We start from the raw sequence: 18,178 nt of genomic DNA, 5'->3' as shown, positions 1-18,178 counted from the left end.
ATCCGACCCAGGCCATTTGGATATGTGGTCCTATTTCCGATTCCTATCCGCTCTTTTCATATGCGACTTCAGTCTGAACCGCCAGGTCGCATTCATCCGACTTACACGTCATCAACAAGCCACAAACGTCACTATTCTGCGCTGAAGTAGGCGGCGGGTCTCTCAAAAAAGTTACAACAACATGGCGCATAATCACAGGCGCAGACAGAGGGTGGGACTCATCCCACCCAGATTTAAATTCACCTCGCTCGGTCCCCCCCACTTATAGGGAGGAAAAAAACGTCTATGCTGTCTTTCTTTGCATAAGGCAAACCTCACGGAAAAATCAAAAGACTAATTACCATTCGGTTTATTGAGGTGCACAGCAGTATATACATAGTTGTAACAATTCACATAAAACAAAACAAAGACTGATATTCGGTTGGTTGAGCTGCGCAGACTGCACAGGTTGCGAGCTCGAGCTTGGTTGCTATGGTAACCCACAACAAGTTTGACAGGCATGTTGGGGTTGGTTTGCTGGCAGCTTTGTCCCCCCCAGTTTTTTGTCCCCCCCAGTTCAAAAAACGTATCTGCGCCCCTGCGCATGACATCAATGCGAGGGACGCTTCGGGCTGTGAAGGTTCTGAATCTTCTCAATGGAAGGACGCAGAGGTTAGGGAGCTGATTTCCATTTGGGGGGATACGGCTATTCAAGCTAGATTGGATGGGTCATACCGCAACCGGGCGGTTTTACTTCCGTAAACACTGGCCATGCTCACTGCGTGTGACGTCGTCGTATCCTGCAATGCGCATGCGGAACACTTTTAGGTCGCTTTTCGTTCATACTGAGGATCACATACAAGTCGCATATATTTGTTAATGTGAACGACCTCACAAAAAAATCAGATTTCACAAAAAAATCGAAATTGAGCATTAAGCCTTGCAGTGTGAACGTAGCGTAACAGAATCGGCACATTTCAGTTGTAGCTATAGTCATACAGTAACTATAATCATTCTTGTAATAATAATTTCAATAAATGGTTAATGTTCAGTTCTCTTTTCATTAATTCTTGATTCAAAGGCACAGCTGAGTTACACAGGTTGATCATTGTGTAATGGACAATAACACTTATCCAAAATAATTTTTTCTGCCTGAGTTGATTTATTTCCAATTCACATGCGTGCAGCTGTTGTAAAGTTCAGTGTGTTTGTGTAGAACTCTCTTGAACTGTAGGTTCGTTTCTACACTCTGGTTCCATGGTGACATTTTGCACAGGACTGGGTTCCTTTGATAACAGAAACAAAGCTCCAGCATTATTATTATACTCATTCAAAACTCTCCACAGCTTAATATACCCTAAATTATTAATTCCTCTGCTATTACCACTTATTTCTTTCTGAATGTGTCTGCATATATTGGTGTTTATGATTTTGTGGATTTATCATAATTATGCTTCTTCACCTCTTAAGAAATCAACAGCATTCTGTCCTCTCCAAAATAAAATAAAGCTCTGGGCAAGTGGAATTGTTTTTCGGGCAAGTATGTTTGGGTGCTGCTTGCCCATTGGGCAAGTAAGGCTGGGAGATTTTTATCGAGGACTGGAAAAAGAAGGAAGCAAATGCTTCAGTAAGAAACAGCAGCAAAAAACATACACACCACACTCTCAACCGGAAGAGAGAGAGTATGTATGTGTGTTGTAAAGCCTTGTTCTGTGTGTGTTTCAGGCTCAGGCTACATTGTTGCAGATGACAACATCGAAGAAGTCGGAGGAGAAGGAAGTGGAGAAACCGAGAGAGGAGAAACCAGCAGCATCACCTGGAGACAATGTGGAGAACACCAGGTGGGAGCAGGATGGTCTTGTCTATGAAAAACTGGCCTAATTGATGGTCCATGATATAATCCATGGACCAGTTCCTCTCCTTTTTACATATTCTATAGTAGTGTTATGGTTTGAAACTTTCATGCTATGATAACCTAAAACTATTACGTTCCTCTGCTTTTAATTTTGATATATAGTTGTACTTTTTGCATTACAACTGTCCAGTTTCAGGAGCCCCCCCCAAAAAAAAATATCCATCACATTCTGTATCTGTCTCCTTAATTATTGATTTTCTAAATACTTAGACCAAAGACTGGATTCCAGCTGTGGCTCGAGGAGAACAGGAAAAGCATTCTCGCTGACAACCCAGATCTGGAGGAGATGGACATCATTAAAGAGGCCATGAGCCGCTTCCGTACGCTCTCAAGTGAGGAGAGGCTGGTAAGACATGAACTGTATTGCTCTTCTGCTGATTTATCCGTATCGTTGTTGCTTCTCTACATCGCATCACAGCACAGCAGAACGTGTTTGGAGAAAAGCGCTGTCCGACCTCCTCCACATACATGAGCTCGGACACCTACGATTGGCTAGTGTCACTCTGACAAGGAAGGAAGAGGGCGAGAGAATGTCTCTCCTACCCAGAGAGGACAGCCAAATGCAAAATGACGACATGACCTATATCTAGGGCTGTAATATGCATATGTATGAGTATAAAAATATGAAAATGCGTTCAAGTACAGAGAAAGGGGGGGATTTTTCCCCTCTTTTCTATTTATTTATTTATTTATTTATTTTTGAAAAGCCTGCAACATCCATAGTTCTTATGCTTCATTGAAATGTCACAGCTTCATAATAGATGTTTCTACCTTCCTGAGATGGATGGTGGCATTCAAATTTCATTGAACCTGTAACAGGGTTAAACTGTTTCCCCTGCTGGAGTCTGTCTCTGAGGAACTGATGCATAAACACAAAGCTTGATAGGCTGATATTTTCCTTGAAGACAGACCAAATACGTCTTATCTGATCGACCACATTTGGATAAGGGGTAAATTAAAGCTACATACATACATACATACATACATCCCTGCTGTACATCTCAGTTCGTGACCCTGCACTCTATAGGGTACTCCACTCGGAGCACAACACACTCTAAACACACCTTCCAGATATGAGATGCTCAGCTGTCACTCTGGAAACATAGCACGGGGGTGGGGGGGTGCTTATTGGATGCGCGCATTGATGTTATGTTAATGTAGTGGTGAGGAAGAGGTGCTGGGCTCGGAGAGGCTGAATGAACAGAACAAGTGATGAAAGGCGAACGTGTGTAGCAGGCTCTGGCTCTCATAAATGAGCCGTGTGTGGGTGACTCATCGCTGGGTCTGTAATATCCACCACTTTTGCCTGCTCACTCAGGAAGCGAGTGCGTCTGGACCGGCTCTGTCAATAGCGATTAATGTTTGAATTCATATCTGTTCTGTGCAGATGTGTTGCAATAATTCACCATCATATGGTTTAACCTTAGTGTCTTTACGTTTTTTGGGGTTTTCTTCTTTTAAAAAAATGTACCTAGGTATCCTTTGTTTGCACGAAGAAATTTTGACACATCGCCCACACCTAGCGCTGGTATATTGGCAACTAGTAATTCCTTATTGCTTTATTTCCAACATGGTGGTGACATGCTGGGGTCAGGGGTCATGGGGATAGAAAGAAAGGTAAAGAATGAAAGGGATAGAGAGCATGCACAGTGAGGTAATTGGAGGGGCAGAGCAGCAGCAACACTAACTAAGGGAAGAAAAGTGGTGATCTGGTAAAGATTCTCCTTTCATATACTTCGGCATAAATTATCCTTTGAATTTCATTGCTAGATATTAACTTGCAGTTAATACTCTGTGCTTACACACATTCGTGGTCCAGCAACTGTTTTCTCTTGTTGAGTTTGCATTTATTTGGCTTTGTTTATCGTGCAGGATTCAAAGGAATTTATTCATAAATTGTTCACAAGAACAGTTAGATTGGAAAAACATTTCGTGTCTGAATAGAGCTCCGGAGTTGGTGTATGTTCTCAGATCGGGGGCCTCACTCATGTAACTCTCAGTTGATTGGTTTTAAATCTCATGTAATTGCTGATGAGTTGCTGCAATTTTATATACAGATTATGCTCTTTATTCAAGTTTAACTTGCACACAAATTTCATGAAAGTTGTGTAAACTATGGAGTTTTATTCCTATCTTTAATCAAGTGTGTGGTCTTGATTTGAGAGCAGTATTTATTCGTTTCATATGTGTCTTAAGGGCGTGGTTAGTACTTGGATGGGAAACTGCCTGGGAAGACCAGGTCCTGGCATGGGAGGGACTTTGATGTACGTGTAGTTGTCACACTAATAATAATCACATGCGCATACTCATTAATGCCTCCTATTAATATAATCTAATTGGTTTGAACTTTATAAGTGCTTCTTTTAGGGTGTGTGGCTGGTCACATGACCATAACGTAAGTAATGCCTGTGTGAGATTGTAGCTTCCCGAAAACCCCTGGAAACATTGTTTCACCAACACACCCTTTTTGTGTTTATAGCCATCTGTTATTGCTCAATATTTTTACACTCAGCAAAAACCTGTTTTTATTTTGGTTTCACAGTAAGGTGAGAGAAAAGAATGAGTGCTTCCTGGAGTGTCTTAACGATGTATTAAAAAAAAAAGCACAAAATCTCTTTTCCTACGGGATATAGACCCTTCCCGCATGATGTCACCGCGCCACGAGATTTCGGTAGTCGCCATATTAGAAGACCAAGTACACATCTATGCAAGTACATACATACATAAAACAAACTACACCTGAAATGTAGCCAGGGCCGGTTCTGCCCTAATCTGGACCCGGGTGCAACATCGCGCAACCCAGGCCCCCCCCCCCCCCCCCAAAAAAAAACACACCAGTCTAAATCAGGACAACCAGTGTTCAAACTACGGGGGTACTCGGGGGATCCGAGATCCCCTGAAACAGACATGAGATCCCTTGAAAACATGATTTGGGAAATGTTGGGGGGGTCTCTAAAATATTGGCAAAATGATGTTTATTGACATAGCAATCGTGTGTAACGGGAAGCATTTGCATATCCGAAGTGTTGTGTTTACATCAAAGATAAAATAAACCGATATGACAACGACTGCTGCTGCCAGGTTGGTTGTTGAGTAGCCTGACTGTTTTTTTTGTTTTTGCGTGTGATATTGTTGACGCGAGGTTGTTTTTTGAACATGCCAATGCGGACACGATTTCCCCTGATGAGTTATGACTTCAGACGCGATGCGTGTGTGGAGGTGTGGAGTCCGCGTGATATGGGCGTAAGATGGGCTTCTCGTGTGTTTGGAGATCCGCGCTCCGAGACAAGTGCAAGCACCCCCCCAGGGAAAAAAAGGGACCCCCCGAAAATATCGGCATAGTTCGAACACTGAGGACAACCATCACATAACTATAACTATAAACTTTTTATATCAACTATTTTAACTAAATGGGCTATAATAAATAAGCCTGCAGGCAGCCACGGCGGGCTGCCTCAGAAAAGTAACCATTCAATGACACAACTGAAAGCCTGCAGCCACAGCGGGCTGCCTCAGAAAAGTAACCATTTGTCCTACCTTAACTCGTTTTGCTTTTTCTGCCTCCTTTTTTGTATTTTCGACCCTGCGTTTATTTTCTTTCCTTTTCTGAAAACCCGATTTGGTCTTCCAATATGGCGCAGGGTTTGTTTACTTCCGGTTTCCGGTGACGTCAGTGGGAAGGGTCTATATACCGTAACATAATCTTACCCAGATTGTCAATTCAGACAGGGTGACCTTATTAGTTTTTCCGATCTGAATAAGTTAGTGTTTATTTCTAACATCTATCTAATATCTGTTTTTATTGATCACATCCATCAGACTGCAAGTGCATCAGGGCCGAGCCACGTTCACCCTTATTTTTATTTTTTTTTAATCATGCTGTATTATTGGACGGTTACCTCCCTGTTGACTTTTTTCAAAATCCAGATTAATACACACTTCCAACAGCTATCAAATGCACAGAAGAGCATGGCACTAATGACCAGAACTACTAATTACCAGTTATCTATTTTAGATCAGCACTCCACAATATTCACACATCTTTCCTCATTGCCATGCTGTCTTTCAGCTTTTAAAGTCTATTGTTCTATTTAAAGGGATTTTATATTGGAATTTCATTGACTGGCTTGTTACACTGTTCAGATTGAGGTGTTTTTTACATGAATATTTTTCTTCCAATTGAGCCATCAGTCTGATTTATTAATGCATTATTAGGCTGTACGTAAACAACTACTAAACGCAAAACGTCCAATTGTGCATCTTCCCTTTTCAGAAGTGGACAGAGAAGGCAAAAGGTTCGACCAGGGAGGGTGCAGACCTCAAGAAAAGAAAGCGAGATGAAGAGGAGAATAACGAAGTGGATGCGCAGGTGGACACAGATGAAAATGGCACAAAGAAGAAAAAGCATTTGGACACTTCAGCTAAGCTCTCGGCATTTGCCTTCAACAAGAAGTAATACTCACATTTAGTGTTTTGTATTTTTATTTTTAATACTTGCATGTTCCTATAAATGTTTTTCTTGTAAAAAAAAAAGAAAGAAACTAAAACATTACAATAACCATTGCGTCGCTTTTTTTTGGGGGGGGGTGTTCATTGATGTTTGTACATACTGTATTTCTGTGGACTGTTTAACTATATATGAAGCTGAAGACAAATAAAATGTTGACTTTTATAAAGTGTGTAAATATGGATATCCCTATCCAGCATGATGGTGCAGTGGTTAGCGTTGGTGCCTCACACCAAGAAGGTTTCAGGTTCGAAACTCACTACCAATGGGTGCCTTTCTGTGTGGAGTTTGCATATTCTCCGTGTCTGTGTGGGTTTCCTCCAGGTGCTTCAGTTTCCCTCACAGTCCAAAGACATGCAGATTAGGTAAAATACCCAGCCACTGGGGTTGCACAAGCCAGTGCATACTTGGCACCGGTCCCAAGCCTGGATAGATTGGGAAGGGTTGCATCAGGAAGGGCATCTGGTGTAAAACCTACGTCAAATCAAATGTGTGGATTTTTTTTAAAGCTATTTCTTTAAAATTCTTGATGACTATTTTTGGGGGTTTGTTTTCGAGTAGAATTTTTATTTCATCCTCGGTTGGTTCAGCAGCGTGCTCCACCATTTTGTCTTTCTCTACTCATGGTATATGAGCTGATAGCTTAGTAGTAGAGTAGTCAATCGGAGCACAGGATTGCTCATATCCAGTGAATGTGGATAGAATAAATAAATATATAAAAAAAATTTCATGGATGTTGATCAGTTTGCTCCTATTCTGAAGTTCAATCTGAACACTAAAGTTCTTGACCTGTATCTGTGACTGTATGCATTGTGCTGCTATTACATTTTTTTTGTACATGATTTGTACATTTACATGATTTAGATGATGACACATTAATGAACAGGTGTTCCTATTAAACAAGTCAATGAATATACATTTTAACACAGTGGAAAGTCCAGGAATTTAATAAAAATACTGTATGGTGGTGGTACATATTTACCTCCTGTGGCTAATATTTTAATAGTGGATTTCTGGTTTGTGAAAATGATTTTAAACTAGAAAATACTGTGAGTGTTCAATATTTTAAAGATATCCCAACAGTTATTCGGACACAAATTTCAATTGTATGTGTACGTTTTTGGAAAGTTTAGTGGTTGTATTTTTAGAAAATAGAGGAGCGGAAGAACATCACCAAAAAAAAGACCGAAACATCTATCAGATTTCAGCAGACACTTTGTGTATTGTTTTGTGGATCAGGCCGACAGCAGAGAATGTTCTAGAACTCTGTTTCTCAACCATTAATGGGCCACAAAGCGCCAGCTAGTGGGCCGTGAATTTTATTCAAGTTTGACACCAAATACTAAATGGTTCAGGATGTCATCAGGTCCCAAATCCGGTAGCTGGTTTACCGAACACTTCAAGTGGAATAAATACAGTTATAGGTAAATTAAGAACAACAAGGCTTTATTTTTGTCACATTCCTCCTCTACATGTAATCTGCGCATGCACACCGAGAGAGAAAACACACACAGGGAGAGAGCATGCACAGTGTGCAGAATAAATACGTTTGTGGGTAAATTATATGGATCTGTGATACCTGCTGGAAGAGAAGAGCAGGGAGGATTGAGAATCGAGAAGCTATGGTTTATTTACACCCGATACTAAAACTTGTAGTGTCTTAGCAAATATCTCAAAGATGCAGACAAAAAGCCCAGGAATTCCTCCTTCCCTGGATAAAAACGACAGGATTTATCTTGTAGTGTCCTGATCTCCAGATCTTTAACCAAGCCACATATAAAAGGTTGTATGCCTCCATGCTCTTCCAGGTTTTCATCTGTTTGTCTGTGTAGAATGATGTCTGCAGCACCAAATAGTTTTTGATGTCAGGGAAATCAATGGATGGATAATTTTCTAACTATGAATGAATGAATAACTTTTATTTAAACATAAGTTGATTAGTTGAACAGTTGGTTGAGTTGGCGCACGTGCATTCTGTGCTATGCACTTCCTGGTTTCTGAGTTGTTTGCGATGTCTTTTTTTTTCGCAAGTGTTTGCGTTAATCACTTATCTTTTCTTCCTCCCCCCTAAATAAATAATTTTCCAGTATCCTCTTCATTTTTTTTATTGTACTTTTCGCTTTCGCTTTCCTTTTTCCGGGTTCCCCCCGGAAGAACACCAAGACCGGAAGCTTTCTTTTTTTCTCCTCCTGTGTAAAGACCACAAGTGGAGGCCATCCACATTGGGTCTGCTTTAATATCAACAGATCTTCGATTAAGGTATGTGAATCTTTTCATCATGGCACACCTTCAGCTTGTTCAGTGTGCTGAGTGCAGGATGTTTGGTCATTCTTCCTCCGTCGCTAGTGACAGCTTTATTTGTGATAAGTGCAGCTTAGTTAGCTCTCTGGCGGAGAAGATTGCAGTGTTAGAAGTGCGTATCCAGGCTTTAGAGAAGGCCAGTGAGAATGAGAACAGTGTAGTTTCTGTAGGGGAAAGTCTGGATGCCCTAGGTGGAGTTAGTAATCCCCCAACTCCGGCATTAGAGCCCTTACAGCGGGACAAATGGGTGACAACTCGGCGGCATAAGCGTAGAGCCAAAGCTACCGCTGAGGCTCGCCCACGGGAGCACCACTCCTCTCCGCTTCACGTGTCGAACAGGTTTGCTCTCCTTAGTGATGCACCTACTGAGAAACCTGAAAGAGCTCTGGTTATTGGGGACTCTATCATACGGCATGTGAAATTAGCTCAGCCTTTAGGGGCACCAGCAGCTTTAGTCAGGTGTACACTGGGAGCCTGGGGGCCAGACATGGCAGGTAATCTTGGGGTCCTAGGCAAGCGTAGGTTCTCAAAGATAGTTATCCATGCAAGAGCTAATGATGTACGCCTTCATCAGTCTGAGGTTACTAAGAATAACTTTGTAGAGGTGTTTAAATTAGCGAAGGCAATGTCCGATGCTGTAGTATGCTCTGGCCCCATCCCAATGCGGCATGGCGATGTAGCTTACAGCAGGTTATGGCAGGGATGAGTTTTCCGCTTTTTCTGAGTAAAAAACGACCTTTTTATATTATGCCAAATCCGTTGATAATTTTTTTTTTTTAATTAATTTCGGGGGTTTGGGGTATGTTCCTTGACCTTCATGCTTTTCAAACTTTATTAACTCCAGCGATGTTTACACATTATTTGTAAGTCGCCATCTTTAGTCTTGTTTAATCTCGTTGAATGTGATGTAAAATTCATGTTATCTACATTGTTATTGGTCAAAACATCGATGTCGAGACCATAATAGCCAATCAAAACAGTTTTTACAAAGATACCCACAGCCATTTTCTTTTATCAAAACGTACATATGTTTGTGAGTTGCATATCAAAAATACTTTCCTCTAATCGGCGTTTTTTCTCAAGATGCTGAATACTATTGACAAGCAAGATGAAGTGAAGGTACGTGAAATTGATGCTGGTATAAAAAACAAGTTTAGCAAAGCAAAAGGAAAGCAAGAGAGGAGTGCGAGAGAGAGCAGAAGAGAACCAGGTTAGAACATGTAAAAACACAGGAGGTGCTGGCTAATGAAAGAAAAAGTAAAAAAGAGAGGACTGATGAGCTTTTGGCTTTGGCCAAGAAGCTGAAGTCTAAATGATCAAATGAAAATTTGTTTCAAAGATAACTGGGAACTGTAAATAACTTTTTAACTGTAAAAAGTGTGAATAGACATATGCTCTTCCTTTTGAAGAAAACATACAAGTGATGTGGACAATAAGATAAAGACAGTCCCCATAAAATATGCATTTGTTTGATTCAATACATTGAATATATGATAATTTGAATTATAGCTGACAGTGTTTATAACTATATAACTTTAAACTTTAAATAGACATTGTGAAGAAATCATATACAAGTAATGTGGACATTAGGAAAAGGTCAGTTTCCATAAGATATGAATGTTTTTATTTAATTCAATATATTGAATATATGAAAATTTGAATTATTAATGGAACTGTAAATAACTGAACTTTAATTGACATTTTTTAGAAAAACAAGTGATGTTGACAATGAGTAATAACCAGTCCCCATAAAATGTAATATTATTTTTGAATTAATGCAATACACACATTGATTTTGATACATATTGTTCTATATAATAGTGTGTTTATTTCAATAAGTATTAAAATAGGCATCAGGTGTTTTAATTAACTACAGCTCAGATTGCAGGAAATAGGGTGTGTAAGGTCTCATTTTGAAAAAAAATTCCTGGGAGGTGTCCCCCCGGACCCCCCTTATTACAGATTTTCTGCTTTTTTCATCAGCACCCACTCTCATCCCTGTTATGGTCGTTGAACTGCTGGTTGTCCAGCTGGTGCTCTGAAAACAGTGTGGGCTTTATAGATAATTGGGCTAATTTTGAGGGCACTGCTGGCCTGTTAGGGCGGGACGGTATCCATCCCACTCGGGAAGGTGCTGCTCTCATTTCTTGCAGCATAGGTCATAGTCTCAGGACAGGTCTAGTTAATTTCTGACAATCCAGAGCCAAGGCCAGGGAGCAGACGAACAGGCTAAACCAACTGTCTGCTAGCTGCACAGAGTCGTCACTCAGGGTCCACTATATTGAGACTGAGTCTGTTCCCTGAGCTAAACAAAAAAGTAGAAATATTCAGAGTTTGTTCTAGTAACCTAATCAATATAAAATTAGGTCATACTAACCGTACAGCCGCTGCCAGCACCTTTGATCTAAAGGTGGAGCTATTAAATATTAGCTCTCTTACATCTAAAGCGCTAATGGTTAATGAACTTATTACTGATCAGGAGTTTAATGTACTATGTTTAACTGAAACATGGATTAAGCCAAATGAATATAGAACATTAAATGAAGCGAGTCCTCCTGGATACAGTTATATACACCAGCCTCGTCTAACTAGCAGAGGAGGCGGCATCGCAGTTATTTATAATGATTATCTAGTTATAACACACAAACCTGGTTATATATTTAATACATTTGAATTTCTTCATACTAATATAATGTATGTCTCATCTCATCTCATTATCTCTAGCCGCTTTATCCTGTTCTACAAGGTCGCAGGCAAGCTGGAGCCTATCCCAGCTGACTACGGGCGAAAGGCGGGATACACCCTGGACAAGTCGCCAGGTCATCACAGGGCTTATAATGTATGTAGCCTCGAAAAATAAATCTACCCAGTTAATTCCATTATTTATTATTTACAGGCCCCCGGGGCCATATTCTGGGTTTCTTTCTGAATTTGCACATTTTCTCAGATCTGGTTATTTCCTGAGACAAAACTTTTTAATCGTCTGAGATATTAATATTCACTTCGATAACCCAGAAGACCCTTTGAAAACAGCATTTGTGTCTATTTTAGATTCAGTAGGGATTAATCAGAATGTCATAGGACCGACCCATAATGGTGGTCACACCCTTGATCTAATACTAACATTCAGGTTAAACGTAGAAAATATAGTCATACTTCCACATTCTTAAGTTATCTCAGATCATTATGTAAGGTCCTCTAAAATGACACTGTATTTTATACACTATATTGGATTGCCCTATTTTCTGTGTAATTAACTCCATTTACCATAATGCCTTGTGGTTTGGAATATTTTCACTGTTCTGATGTGTTGTGACGTACTGTGCATTCGGACCAATCAGACTTATTTGCTTGTTGTATTTTTATTTGAATTTTGATGTCAGCCAATGGTAATTGGTATACCGGTATGTTTAATGCCTGTGAGTTCGCGAGCTTTTTGAATGTTCCATCACTTCGCAAGAGAGAAGCTCACGTCAGTTCACGCCTGCAGCAGAGGAGAGAGAGATCGCGTTGTTTGTGAGCTCTATTTCAGCACTTATTTTGCAGAGAGTATTTTTATAGTTTGGCCTGCTTGTGGCCATAACGTGTACCTGGGACTCCAGTGTCACTCCAGTGAGTGATCTTGCTGTTTTTTTTTTCCCCGCGGACACGTCTGCCCTCCGTTGCTGGGCCCACCGGAGTGCTTTCGTCAGTTCCCGGGGACTCACTGTGTCGGGACTGGGACCCAGCCAGCTACCGAGGGATTTGGGGTGAGCAGCATCTTGTTCGAGCGAGCTAACCCACAGCAGTAGCTAGCCCTCTGCTCAGGAGCATCTGCTGCGTGACTGTACCGACATCTGTAACCTGATCCGTCTGGTCTGACCGGTGGATTGAGAGTAACGCGAACCCACACTGACACACACACACACACACGTTCCTCTGGTCTCGCCTGGATAGCCAGCGTTTTAGAAAGGCATTGTAGCGGTTGCTGTTCTGCCTGCGGTTCAGAGAGCTGCCACCTGTGCACCAATGGGCCCCAACTGCGCGCTTGTTTTTTTTCTTTTCCACTCTTTTCTTTTGATACTTTACCCAGTTTTATTTTCTTACTATGTACTGCTGGTATACACACTGTTGATGTGCTATCTGTAACATCTCTATGATGTAGGCTAATTGTTTCCGCTCTTCTTGTGCCGGTGTTACTATTTTATTCATATTGGTGATTACATTGCATGCTTCTTTGGGAAGCATTTATTATCAAATAATATCTCCTATTGTTATTATTATTTCTTATTAATAAATATAATCATTATTATTATTATTATTATTATTTAATTATATCTTGGATGTATTGGCTGCTCATTTGGTTCTTTATATTTGAACATTCCGACATGCACACTGCAGACTAGCTATTAGCTCTTTCACTCAAACTACTGTTTATTTTAAATTCTGAGGAAATACACCATACACTAGCTTCAAAGGCAAGTGTAGTAGTTTCGCAGTGGAGGCACCGCGCTGTTAAATTTATCATTTATTAGATTCATGCTTATTATTCTCTCTATATACTCGTATTTGTACCCTTATGGTATCAGGAATCTCAGCCAGCTCACCACTCCACCGCTGAGAACTTGGGACCCTGTTGCGCCATTTATTTATTGGGATTTAGTGTAACTCTTTAGTAGCCTGTAGCTTACTGTGCTGGGTGATCAGCACCTGTTAAAAAGGGGTTACAATTATCTCCTCTCATTCAAAATATGTCTGAGTAATAATATATGCACCTCACCACGCTACTGTATTAAGCATACATTCACGTCAGCTACTGCACAGAGCTTTATAAATGATCTCCCAGAGTTATCAACTTTTGATTGGGTCACTGTCAGTCCCTGCAGAACTTGACCAGGCAACTGAATGCTTAAAGTCAACGTTCCGCCATACTTTAGATCAGTGATACTCACTATTTTTTCACAAGAGCCACATTGGCAGAGCAGAATCAAGGGAAGAGCCACTTTTACGACAACATACCAAGTCCCCTTTTACAAATGTGCATTTCTACATATAAATTGGACATCCCACAAAAAAAGAAACAACACAGCCAATACATTTTCAATTAAGACCATATTTACCTTAATACTGGGATGAGCGGAAGCTGATATGCATGTCCTTGACTTTCTTCATGTTGTATTTGTAGTTTGTTGTTGCAATCACAGTGAGGCATTCAAGATGAGCATGGGTCAGTCGGTTTCTCTGTTTCCTCTTGATAGTGTTCATGGTTGAAAATGTTGATTCACAGGTGTATGTGCTCATGAAGAAAGACATCACTTTCTGTGCAAGTGGTTTCAAACTGGGAAAGTCTGCTTCAGAGACCAAACTCCAGAAGTGGCCAACACCTGCTCTGAGTTCAACTTGGAGAATGGTATTTGTTTGCAGCTCTATTATTTCACTCTCCAGAGCGGCACAATTACCAGGGCAGAGCTGTATGATGGTTGGAGTGAGAGAGGATACATCCACATGGAAGGGGTTTTCAATAAAATTGAAAATCTCCTTATGTTCAGTCACATCACTGAATCTGGACTCAAACTCACCCTTCAGTTCCTCCAAAACTTCAACAAATCCTCTGTAGTTGAAGTGCTGCTGCAGAGATGGGTCACTTGTCGTTGTTGCTCTGAGTTTTGGGAAGTGGATGAGTTCTCTGTCAGGTATCCACAGAGCAGTTACCGGTATTTTGTTTTGGAATGCTCTGATTGTCCTCAGCATGTCGCTTGGAAGCTTATCTCTCCCTTGGAGCTGCAAGTTAAGAGCGTTCAGGTGACAGGTAATGTCAGTAAGGAGGGCCAGCTGTATGATCCACTGTGGGTCTTTCAACTCTGGCTGGTGTTTCCCTTTGCTGTCCAAGAAAGTGTTGATTTCAGGAAGGAGGCTCAGGAACCGCTCCAGCACCTTTCCACGGGACAACCATCTCACTTCACTTCATCTCATGACCTGCCATGCCTACTTAAATCAAAAGATGCAGGCTATCTGCTGGTACCTCGTATAGTGAAGGCTACATCAGGGGGCAGAGCCTTTTTCTTACAAAGCCACACAGTTATGGAATAACCTTCCAAGTAGTATTCAGGAATCAGACACAGTCTCAGCTGAAAACATATCTGTTTAGTCAAGCCTTTTTTAATGGTGTTTATGAGGTAAAGGAGTAGATCTGGAGGGTCCCCAGACATAGTGTTTTGGTAAACTGGGATGTATGGATGCTGTCGGCCCCCCACTCGCTCGCTCACTTGAGTTTGTTGATGGTGTAGTGGCTGCTGCTTTATGTTCTGGGGTTCCCTCATGCCTGTGTTGCCTTTTGGCTCTCCCCGTTTAGTTATGCTGTCAGTTAGTTTTGCCGGAGTCCCTGCTTGTACTCAGCGTAAAATGTATACTGTTCCTACTTATTCAGGTGACATTGGGCATACCTAACAACCTGTGTTTTCTCCCCCCCTCCCCCCCCAAATCTGTCCCTCTGAGTTACATGTCAATCCTGGGATCGAGATGCTGACCTGCCTAATCCATCCTGATGCCCGATGTATGGTTGGAATCTCATCACATCACTCCTATGGAGGACAGCCCCATATGGACAGCTGAAAGTCACACTTGGAAGATGCTCTGGACACTTACAGTAATGCTTTTATGGCTGAGGACTACAGTTGTCATGAACAGTTTTGCCCTCAAGTTTCCATCAGTGAAGAGTTATAATATCAACGAAACTGACTTCATGTTAAAACTGTTAATGTTATAGTCATGTTGTCTGTTGTTGCCCAAATGAGGATGGGTTCCCTTTTGAGTCTGGCAGGGTTCCCCCGGGTCCTTAAAAAGTCTTAAGTCTTAAATACAACTTTCAGTTTTCAAGGCCTAAAAACGTCTTAAATTGTTTGGAATGACTGGAATTTTCGAAAGGGAGGTATTAAATTTAATATTGGACCGAACGAGTGAAATGTCTCCATCCGGTTAGGGGTATTTTTTTAACCGTAATTTTAAAAGTGACCAGCGTACCTTTTGGGGGCAGCATTGGTTCTGTGCGTTCTGTGCATTCCGTAGATCAAGTCAAGTCAACTTTATTGTCAAATATGCTATACATGCTCGACATACAGCACAGATGAAATATCAGTCCTCTCTGACCCACGGTGCAAACAGGCAATGCAATAAATGAAAATAGAATAATTGAAAAAAACAAACAATATAAACAGTATAAACACTCTAGATAGGAACTAGACATAGACTAAACACTCAAACAATATAAACAGTATAAACACTAGATAAGAACAAGACATAGATTAAACACTCAGACAATATAAACAGTGTAAACACTAGATAAGAACTACACACAGACTAAACACTCAGACAATATAAACAGTATAAACACTCTAGATATGAACTAGACGTAGACTAAACACTCATACACACACATAAATTGGTTCAAATAACCAAACAGTCAAGGGCACTTGAGGTATAGCAGGTAAACATGAAATAAGCAGTATAAACAAACTAGCAGCTGTTAAGATGAGGTAGTGCGGAGCTAACGTTAGGAGGCTACTGGAGGTGGTGTGGTGGTTGTGAAGAGTGAGAGATATACAGGTAGCTTATGTGGGCGCTAGAAAGCATTGATAATTATGGGAAGATGTCTATTTAACGACAAGTGGTTGGGGGATGACAAATACCCCCAAAATAAGGAAGCACTGGATCGCACAAATGTGTTTAAAGACGGTACCGCCACGCCCGGATCACCACACAGGCTTCATATGGCTTCAGCCTAGGGGCCCCCACGCCCCCCGCCTCGCAGGGGGGCCCCCAGTTGGTCAAAAGAAAAAATAAACTTAATATTCATTGGCTCAAAATGAATATATAAATAAACGGACGCTGATTGGGTGAGGCAAATCCGCCTTCCATATATAAACGTTAGACATCACACACGACGTCACTCCACAGTTGAACAGTGAACATGTGTGACAGAAAATACGAGAGCGGTGCTCAAAAGCGCAAGGCGCAACGGCAAAAAACTAACAGGGTTTTTTAAACCTAATGAAACCCAACTGGCAAGTGCAAGTCATCATGACACTAGTGTAGCAAACGTTATGTTAGCTGCAGCCAGTAGTACTACTAGCTCTGGTGAGGGTGAAGGACCATCCCTTTCAGACCCCGTCCCATTTGTGGATGAATGTGCCACTGCCACTAGTTTCACAAACGCGCACGCACTCACTCACTCACTCACTCACTCACTCACTCACTCCGATGACATTGACATGCATGATAGTTTCCTTCAAGCATCAACGTCAAACATTTCACATCTAGATCCCCCCTCTGTTTCTGTTTAGATTGTTGTCAATCTAAACCTTATAGTTTTTGGTGTTCTGTTTTTGCTGGCCCAGCTGTACAAAGTTTAATAATGAAAAAAAAAAAAACCCTTTAAAATGTAGAAAATAGACAGTTCTTTACAGGTAGATGGGATAAGATGGTGGTGGCCGGGGGGGCTACAGCAACTTGTAGCCTAGGGGCCCCTGGTCATGTTAATCCGGCCCTGGGTACCGCAGCGCTGGGGACACAGCGGACTGGGAAACTGGTTTTTCACGGACACGAGGCGTGCGTGCGTGTGTGTGTTAGAGGTCAAGCACTCCGGAGTGAAACGCAGGGGGGTTCGCGCATGCGCACAAGAGTCAGGTGGAAAATGGGGCTTATAGGAAATACTACTAATAATAATGATTAGCATCATTTTTTTACATAATTAACATTGTTTATTGTACTAAGTTTAATATAAATATATAAACAACCTTTATTTCAAAATTCAATTAAAAAGAAGTCCAGAAAATACAATAATTCTAAATATAGTACAATATAAATAATTTGTACAAAAAGTTTGTTTTATTACTTATCGTCTACAACATTGTTTTTAATATAATAATAATAATAATAATATTAACAACCACTAATAATAATTAGTAGTAATAGTAATTATTATTGATTATTAATCATTACTACTTATGAATTAGTGATTAATAAGTACTAGGGATTATTAAATCTTATAAAATTAAAAAGTAGTAATTGGTAGAATACAAACAAATACTCATGGATTATAGATAATTATTTAAAATAGTGAACACTGATATAAAATAACTACTACTAATAATAATAAACAATAATACTACTAGTAATACTTGTTAATGTTATTATTATCAGTTCAATTGTTATTATCAATGTTCACTATTAAAAACAAATTATCTATAATCCATGAATAATTGTTTATCACTACTACTTAGTAGTAGTAGTAGTAGTAGTAGTGATATAAATTAGTGAAGTAAAGTAGTGATATAAATATAAATTCTACTTTTATAACTACTTTTTTAATAATAATTTTAACTAATCTTATAACTCAATTTTATAGCATTTTAATAATCACTACTTATTATTTATTAGTATAATTTAGTAGTTGATAATAATAATTACTACTTATTATTAAATTACATTTTGATAATCAC

At 40.3% G+C, this 18,178-nt stretch overlaps 1 protein-coding gene across 3 annotated transcripts in view; it reads left to right on the top strand.

The window, feature by feature from the left end:
* The window catches only part of wdhd1 (WD repeat and HMG-box DNA binding protein 1), a 166,196-nt gene extending 159,741 nt beyond the window's left edge, over positions 1-6,455 (top strand). For all 3 annotated transcript variants that reach the window (XM_060933658.1, XM_060933657.1, XM_060933656.1), the window contains exons 24-26: positions 1,705-1,820; positions 2,105-2,240; positions 6,168-6,455. In XM_060933658.1, the coding sequence (XP_060789641.1) occupies positions 1,705-1,820; positions 2,105-2,240; positions 6,168-6,350 (435 nt within the window). In that variant the 3' untranslated portion in view covers positions 6,351-6,455. The remainder of the gene's footprint in view (positions 1-1,704; positions 1,821-2,104; positions 2,241-6,167) is intronic.
* Positions 6,456-18,178: the final 11,723 nt, after the last annotated feature.

The sequence above is a fragment of the Neoarius graeffei genome, chromosome 11, assembly GCF_027579695.1.
Source record: "Neoarius graeffei isolate fNeoGra1 chromosome 11, fNeoGra1.pri, whole genome shotgun sequence".
NCBI lineage: Eukaryota > Metazoa > Chordata > Actinopteri > Siluriformes > Ariidae > Neoarius > Neoarius graeffei.
Note: the sequence above shows the minus strand (reverse complement) of the source record. Positions and strands in the feature narration are given on the sequence as shown.